Source organism: Melanostigma gelatinosum (assembly GCF_949748355.1).
Source record: "Melanostigma gelatinosum genome assembly, chromosome: 2".
Classification (NCBI taxonomy): domain Eukaryota; kingdom Metazoa; phylum Chordata; class Actinopteri; order Perciformes; family Zoarcidae; genus Melanostigma; species Melanostigma gelatinosum.
In genome coordinates this window covers 29,223,614-29,232,759 of record NC_136635.1, presented here as the reverse complement: position 1 = coordinate 29,232,759, position 9,146 = coordinate 29,223,614, and the positions used below count along the sequence as shown (strand labels likewise).

Below are 9,146 nucleotides of genomic sequence, written 5' to 3'. Positions count from 1 at the left end.
TTTCCCCTCCTCTTCTTCTTCTTTAACCCACATTGTGTAAGAAAGAAAAGCAGAATGAGAGGGGGAAAATACATTTTTCCTCGCTGTGGGGAGAAGCACAAACAATGTACTCATGCCTCCACATGCTCTCTGGATGCGCCCTTTGATTTGCTGACCACCAGCCTCTTTTAAATACATTGTAATTCAAGAAATGACACAACGAGATCAGAGATTTTGGACGAGCCAATTTATTGCTGGATGGGGGAGTTGGGAGAGTGATGAGGATAAAACACAACGTCAAAAAAACAACAAATTGGAGAGATTCAATGTTTTCTTTGTATTTTACAACACGTAACGTGAAACTATGTGTCATTGTTGCTAATTTGCGCTCAAGTTAGTTTACATATACGGCGGTAAAAGCAGTTAGCTCCCCCTCATCTTGCTTTTGGTACGGCCCACAGCTCCTTTTAGTAGCTACAGCGTCAGGAACTAGAGCACAACATGTTGGAGACCGTCGCCGGGCTGTTCCTCTCACAGAGTTAACTTTTTAATCCCGGTTTTGTCGCGCTATCGCACACAAGAGGAGGAGGCGGAGGAGGAGGTCGGGGAGAGAAAAGGGGCTGAGAAGTCAGTCATGGTATGAGGTTCGCGTGAAAAGCCGCAGCGTCTAACTTGCAGCAGAAAGCCCGTTGATATTTAACTGCGAAGAGGAGAAGAATAAGAAGAACCACAAGAAGAACGAGAGGAAAGGGAAGCCCGGAGAAGCGAGAGAAAAGCGGGGTGCAAGATGCAGCTGGCCGCGGTGCTGTGGGGCTCCCTGATAACTTTGCTGCTCAGCCAGAGTCCAGGTAAGAACATGTCCGTTTAAAAACGCTGCAAAGTGGAGTTGAAACCGCACGTGAGCATGTTTTGGAAGCGGTGAACGGAGGTATATTTGCACCGCCTGTGTTTGTCAATAGTATTTTTTTGTTGTTTTTTTATTCCGTCCGTATCAGTGAACTGGTTTGACTCGCGCATTCAGACGTTGAAACCCCCAGCAGCCAAGTTTCCCCCTTTTATTAGGGAGCGCAACGTACGGTGAGAATAGAAGCTGTCTGGAAAATGTGTCTGAGCGTTCGTCCGTTATTAAAACCGTGTTTGACAACATGCTTGTTGAAGCGATGGCGCGAGCTCTCACTCACATCTGCAGCATTTCGTCGTTAAAAATAGAATTAACATGAGAAAATGTTGCTTTTAATTTTTGTAATTCCACTTTTGATACTTTGTTGCTTTGTAGTCTTGACGCTTCTTTTTTTGCACTTGTGTGCGTGCTGTTGGAAGTCTATGGGTATTAGATTTTGTAACAAGTTAAACTATATATTTATTTATATATATTGTTGTTTTTGTTGCTGTTACATGCAGGCTAGGTTGTATGTACTACAATATGTAGGGAGTATGCATACGCATGGTGTCCTGTCTCTCAACCATCAGACCATATTTGGCTGATAAGGGAATAAAACCCCAACTCTTAAATGAGCTAGAACGGTGCTTTAAATTAAGCCTAGAAGCTGAGAATGAGACATACAATGTGTGATGGGTTTTGTGCCCCTACATGGCTTATAAGCAGGTAGAAAGTTTGGTGCAGTTACTTGAAAATGCACTTTTCACTTCTCTCTGTTGTGCAAATTACGCATTAGCTTAACACATAACTCTGTGTGTCGGTGGATGCACCCTTCATGTCTCTGTTCGGTTTAAAGAAGAAGAAATCCAAGCACGCTGCTCTCGGCTGTGATTGCAGGTGAACTGGGCTGTTTATCTGTGATAACCTGCATCCTGTCCCCCCCCCCCCACCCCCGGCAGCACTTATAATCGGTCTGAGTGATTTCCACCCCCCCCCCCCCCCCCCCCCCCTATGTTTTCTCTAACACCTTGTATTTACAACATGTTAGAACAGCCGCTGGAATGCAAAGACCCTACGTCAGCTATTTCTAAACACACACACACAGCGGGCTGAGCACACACACACACGCACACACAGTCGCGCACACACAGTCGTACACACACAGTCTCACACACGGGTGCCGTGCCCTCTTGACGCGACACAAAAAAGATTTACACGACAGGATAGCAGAAATTACATCTGTAATTGGCTGGTTTGACCTCAAAAAGGAGGTTGCTGACGACTCCTAAATGTCACCGGGAGACAGTCTCCAAAATGTCAGCCAGATAAGATTTAATATCCAATTGAAAACAAAAGCCCCCCCCCCCCCCTGAATGATCCACATCCTATTCATAGTTGGGTGTTTCATCCTTTCAGATATAGTTATCAACGTTCTCCCCAACCTCCCCTCTTTATCTGGGGGGGTCGTTTGATAATGGACTTGTTCTGTCATAAAGCAATTAAGTCTGCCGGGCCTGCGTCTTAAACGAGTCGCCGTCTGTTGTGCAATGAGTGTGAGCTGCTGCTGTTGGCATTCACCATTGTGGCACATGACCTATAGCTCCACTGATAACTGGTTTTGTAAGGCTAGTGCCTGATAAATGGTGTTCAATTCCAATTATCGGTTCAAGATCTGGAAACGTGACCATTACCATGCTAGTAATTACAAATGTAACTTCTTCCCCCTCAGAGTTTCATAATTGTCTGGGTGGAAAATCCACTGATATAGCGCTTAAACCCTCATGTGACGGTGACAGCCAGACGCGCACGAATGCCATTATTTTAGGGCTAGTGGCTCTTCGAGACGGGATCTCATGCCACAGCTATCCAGTGGTTGGGGAAACTCCAGGATGCATGACATCCCAACATGGACACAACCAATCGACTAAATCAAATGTTCAAAGCAAAAATTCCAGTGGGTCCAGATTTAAAAGGTTTCGTCACATTGGCCACAAATGTTAGCAAAGTGATATACCGCTCCAACCCTGACATGTCAGCTGTTAATTTTCTTGACTCTCGTATTGTATGATATTTATTATGGGGTTCCTGGAAAGATGATTTAGGTTGTAAAGGCTATCATTTTCTAAGCTGTGTACTGTGAATGGCATTATAAATACCAGCCGCCGGGCCCAGCTGACAGTAGATGACCCAAGGCTACGATTTATTACTCTGCTTGTGTGTGTGTGTGTGTGTGTGTGTGGGTGTGGTCAAGATGCCTTCTCATCTAAGTCTGTTGGCCTTGCAGTAATAGGCCGAGTTGGTTTAATGGCGTGTTGGGGAGTGTGTTCTACGGTTTAATGAAGTCGTCTGGGACGGGACGACGCTCCACCCACTCCTGAAATCCCCCGCTGGACGCTCCTCATTCACCGATCAGCTGTTGATCGGACGCACACGTTGAGTCAGAACCTCCGGTGTTGTTCCACTGATGGCATCACTGCACATTAGATCACGTTTGTACTTCCAGCAAAGCATTATAAATATAAAAAGCTCAATGGAGGTTAGGGTTTGTATGAAACAATGATGATCCTGAGCAGGACTGAAGTGAGACAATGCAGCTGTAAGAATGTGACAGCTGGGCAACTGCCCAAAAACTCCTTCCTTGTGTGGGTTTGGTCGTTTTCAGCTTCTGCTGAAGAAGAAAAGAAATAGTCTGACGGGGAAAATACAAGGAAAAGAGGTGGGCTGCAATTATTTACATCATTAAAACATTTCCAGTGCAGTCTCCCAGAACACAAGGCTACATTTTCAAATAGGTTTGTTTGAAGTCCCAAAAACCCAAAGGTATTCAATTTACAATGCTCTAAACCAAACAAAAGAAGCGCCAACTCTTCTTTCAGATGCTGAAAGTGGGGAGTGTTTGGCTTTTTTACTTGATAAAAGGCCCGAGTGAGTTTTCAGCGGCGTGGTGTTGCAGAGGCGGGTCGCCTCACCACAAATGAAGCGCGCCTTTTGCTACCGCACAATAGTTGGCACACTTGTGATTTAAAACATTAACCTTGGGGGGGGGGGGGGGGGGGAGCAGCGCAAATGCCGCATTTTAATGAGCATGGCTGTTGTCTTGGCCGCCGCCTAGTAATAACAGAAAATGAATCTCAAGAGACCAGTAGAGAATATTAAATACAACTTCTTTGTTTTAATGAAACAAAAGGATTTGGTCGGAGATGTTTGTCTAAATTTAGGTACGGTGTGCAAAAATCTTCGCTCATGTGGCATCTGTTCCGGCACCAACACTCTTTATTCTCACACGTACATAATAAAGTACCGTACAAATTAATGGAGATCTTTGCCTAGCCACCTCTGCAAAATCATCTCGTGATCTTGGAGATAAACTCTCTTGATCGTCTAATGGACCAATCATTTCAGCACTAATAGTTGAAAAGAGAACAGAAGCAAGACCAGCGTACAGTTGAGGTTGGAGGCGAGCAGAGAGTCTGTTGATTGGAAGGAGTTTGGTTTTGTGTTCGCTCTGCAGGGCGAGTTGCTGCCAGCCTTTGTGCCCTTCCCTGCCGCCATCATATTGATTAGTCTCCTGACATCACCCTCCTCCTCCTGGACCAACAAACACACACTCTCTCACACTTTCACCAGTGGCCTTTTCAAACAACCTGCAGGCGGGGTTTTTGTGCACCCAGCAAGCATTAGAATGTAAAAATATGACTGTCTTGCAAAATAGCTCCAATACCGCATTTGATGAAGTGCCCTCAGAGTAATTGTGTTGGTATTAATGGTGTTGCAATGTTGATATTACTGAATAACTCGGCCTACAGACAGATTTATTGCTCACCACGGGTTGTTTTTGGTACGGATTCCACTCTGCGGGCAACGATACTTTTCCCCCGACAGAGAGGGGTTGTTTTCGAGGATGTGGCCGTAACTCGAGGTCTGTGAAACGGGACTCCTTTGTCTGTACTCCTGGCAGGGTTTGATTGTTTTGGCACGTACGCTCACCTTCCACTCTGGTGACGTTCTTGTCCGGGCTGAAGCTATTCGGGGGGCTTCAGGGGGGAGGACGAGGGTGAGAGTTTCATCGCAGACCGTCAGTCTGCCCCAGGGCAGCTGTGGCTACAGACGTAGCTTACCATCACCGGTATGACTGGGCGAATGGTGTGCATGGATCCTTGTAAAGCGGCTTTGGGTACCTAGAAAAGCGCTATATAAAATAAAGGATTATTATTATTATTATTATTATTATCAATGGATGTGAGAGCGGAGCCGCTGCGTTGGGTGAGCGTATGGGGATTTCTGTGTCCTGTGTGTGCCCTCCTCTGGTCTGGCTGGATCGGTTGGTGTCAGCCAGGCCTCTGCTTTCACCAGACCGAGCCACCTGATACCCCCACTGTGCTTTGTGTGTCTCTGCTGAGGGGATGGAATTGCACCTCCAAGGTAGCCGTGGAGGTAACCTATGATTACTTGATTCGAAGCGTCCCCCCCCCTCCAACATTCCCATGTGGGTAAATGTCAGCCCCCAACGCCCCCCCCCCCCCCCACACTCCGCTCCTCATGTTGCTCCACCGTCTTATAAATCACCTGGTCCACACCCCCCACCGCCCCCTCCCCTCTGCGTGCGACCCCCGGGCGAGCTCTCGTCTTCGGGGTCGTTTCTGATTTCAGAACATGACGCCACGGCCCCGGGGCCCATTTCAATTATGTTCGCAGCGCTAATATATGTCGCAGATGTCCGCTTTGAGAGCGCACGGGCAAGCAAGCAAACAAACAAACTGGACCACTGGCAGCCCTGAACGGGTGGCGGTGTAAAAACAAAAATGGTCCACGGGGGGAAGTCGTGTGTCGAGGTTTTAATACAGCTGTTGCTGCCACTTCCACACTCTGCAAGGATGGTGAGAGATTGCCACCCATGTGGGTTTGTTTAATTTAAGTGACCTGATCTTTTGGGGAACTTTTGAGCGCAGTTTAATTCCTTGGTCTTTGCCCAAAAGAAAGCCGAAAGAAGTGAGATCCGTTTTAACTGGCACGGGGACAAAAGAGGAAAATGATCCATTCACAGTTTTTCTGATGATCACTTGCATGAGGTCTGCCAGCAGCGGTGGGTCACAATTAATCATCGGCTTGGTGGTCTGATCCCTACCTCCTCCTGGACACATGGTAAAGTGACCTTGAGCAAGACACTAAACCCCCAAATTGCTCCCAATGGCGGAGCAATTGGCCATCGGTGTCTGAGTGTGAACGGGTGAAGGAGAGACTGTGCTACATAAATTCAGTCCATTATGGTTCGGAGCTGGTCACAACAGTCACGCCGATTTTGTTGGAACATCTCAGAAAACTCCCAAAGACGGTTTCTTTCGGAAACCTCCGGTAACACAAGCAAAATGCCCCCGGGGTGCACTTTTGCACAAGTGTTCTGTGATGCTGTTACCATCTAAAAATGTTGTCTCATGAAATTCAGGCCGCATCACCGCAGAGGTTCAGTACCAAAGGGGACGCTCTTCGCTTTTTAGGCCATGCATGTGAGTTCCTCGGGGGTTGCAGGTTATTGGAGAGACTGTAATAAACTCTGGTTCTCTGTCTCAGCGGGGGTCTGCTGTGGAGGACGGAAAGATTAGTAGGGCTGGAGACTCGCTGTCTGAGCACAACCGGAGGGGGGGAGGGGGGGACACAAAGACACAAAGACATTTTGAAGGACACACACTCGTACAGATCATTAGTAACTTAATTCTTCGGAGGTGTCTGTTCACTCCTCTCTCCCGCTGTGACGTAGGGGGGAAAGCATCTGAGGGGAAGCTGATTAGAGCTGCACTCTGTTGGAAAAAAACTGACCGTGCAATATTTTGGTTTTGTGCTCATGTAAACGATAATAAACACAGTGGTTGTGCTGATGTGAGTGGTGATGTAATAGCAAAACAAAGTCACACCCACAAAGCAAGGTTAACGAGACTGACCTCGTGTTTGGAGACGGGACGGGTGGGTCGCCGACATCACCGCACGACCCCCTCACACCGAGGACAGGCAGCCCCGGGTTGACTGTCCCGGTTGTGGATGCTGAAGCGATTCATCGTGCGGCCCTAGTGCCGGTGAAATGATGGTGGCTTTGGCAGATTTTTGTCCCCAAATGTGGTTTCTGCCATGGGTAAAAAAAAAAAGAAGCCACTTATTCTTGTGTATCGTCTCGTAACCAAGATATCATGGGATCCTCTTTGCCGACAAAAAGAAGACATTAATCTGATTCCAGTGTCTGTATGGGTTCAGTCTACTGAGGGCAGACTGGCAATTTTGTGCAGCCATATTTTCGGCGTGTCTAATGGCTTAAACTGCACAGAGGGCCACACACAAATATATGGATTTGGGGAAGACTTTCGTCCCTGGGCGGTAGAAACATCGGAATCATTTTTCAGTGCAGGACAGTGGTCCCCTTGTCGTGTTTTTGGGCAAGGGCTGTCCCATCATTCTTGGTAATGAATGGCCAGCAATATAATAGACAGCAATTAATCATCAATATCCTTCTGTTGGGGGATCATTTCATAACAACTGATGAAACTCCTTTTTGTAGCGAAATTCACGGGAGCTGACATGTTCCTTAATAACAATGAATACAGACTCTCGGCCCCAAACACACCGTCGGCACTAAATACTCACTAGAGCACCGGATGCATGTTCATCCGCTGCTGAAAATAGTCCCCAGCGAGTGCTCAGTGGGGAGTATTGTTTATGAAAAAACTACAGCACCCAGCTGCTTCTATGATTTAAATAACGACAGACAGACGGGCTTCTTTACTAACTGGACGTGGCCTCATTCATTGTGCCGAGGTCATGGATATGTGTGTGTGTGTGTGTGCATACATGCTTTCCACTAGAGCTCACAAACAGCCCGCCTGCTTCGCGGTCTCATAGACGGGTTGGCGACGATACTTTGTGTTAATTAATGTCAGAGCTGTGACTCCGTCTTTGTTCCTCTGCACAATATTCATCACACGCACACACACACACACACACACCTGCTTCGTTTCCATTCGTATTTGGCTCGTCTTTCTCAATGAAAATCTACGTTTTGAGTATGAAACACTATCTGCCTGGAGACTTCAAAACATTTGCAGCGTGCTCCTTCTTTCAGCTTTAATTCATGTAATTCTTCAGTTATAATCATGGGGCATCAAAACACTCGTGCAAACCTGTCAGACCACTCCTGTAGCATAATGAATAACTCTAAGTTCCAAAGAATTGTCACATCAACAGAAAATCACAAAATGCTCCTTTGATGGAGCTCTTGTGGTCCATTTTTGGCATTGCTCTTTGTCACTATTTGAATCCATTGTAACCGCTTTGAGTCAAACCTTTCTGAGCCGCTTTTCCAGTTTCTGTCCTTTTTGGCAACATGTTTTTTCATGTCTTTCTCTTAAGTTTTCTTTTCAACACAGCTGCTTCTATTCTCCCATTGCTTTCCTTATTTCCCTGATCTGATCTCTCGTGCTCCGCACCTTAAACTCCTCCGGGTGGCTTGAGGTCGCCATCTTTAACTGTCTGTTCACCAGTGGTGGTCCTGCAGATGGGGGGGGCTGCAGCTGTCTCAAAGCTCACCTCCAAAAGGTGCATGACTGAATGTTCCTCACCTCTCTCAACATGCCTGTATGCACAAACAGCCTATTCAGCCATATGTCCAGGAACACACAACCACCCACAGCTTCCATCTTAAGCTTGAGATAAGATTAGTGTGATATGATTCGACTGCGATTTCCCCCCCCCCACACACACACACCCACACACCCACTTAACTCGGCACACTTTCTCCCCAAACTCACACTCGTCAGTGTGTTTTAATCCTGTGTCCCTGTGTTAATTGGTCATTTATCTCTTGCTATATACCAAATATATGTCAAATCAGTATCGTGTATTAAATCGACACCACGCTGGCTTACCCTTCTGATGTGGAGTTTGCATGTTCTCCCCGTGTCCGCGTGGGTTTCTCCAGCTTCCTTTCACACTCAGATAGTGCTAAACTCTTAAGCTTGCTCACTTTTAGCAGACCAATCAAAACCTGTAATTGTACACCGCTCAAATATTCAGTTTCAGTGTGAAATACGTCACAGTACAAACTCTAAATAAGCTATAACTTCTGTTTCACTGGGACTTTAAATCCTGTAACATGTCAGCAAATCCTGTCAGTGGTAACCCAATGAGAGAGAGCGAGAGCTTAAAGGCCCGAAATATATCTATGAAGTGAAAAAATAAGTGAATCGTGGCTGTAGTTACTTCCTTTCCAGATTTCTTGTTTAGCTGTTGTGCAGCCGTGGAAAAG

General features: G+C 46.6%; 1 protein-coding gene across 3 annotated transcripts in view; it reads left to right on the top strand.

Moving 5' to 3' along the window:
• Window positions 1-703: 703 nt before the first annotated feature.
• The window catches only part of lrp4 (low density lipoprotein receptor-related protein 4), a 91,403-nt gene continuing 82,960 nt past the window's right edge, over window positions 704-9,146 (top strand). For all 3 annotated transcript variants that reach the window (XM_079283269.1, XM_079283268.1, XM_079283270.1), the window contains exon 1: window positions 704-827. In XM_079283269.1, coding sequence (XP_079139395.1) covers window positions 767-827 — 61 coding nt within the window. In that variant the 5' untranslated portion in view covers window positions 704-766. The remainder of the gene's footprint in view (window positions 828-9,146) is intronic.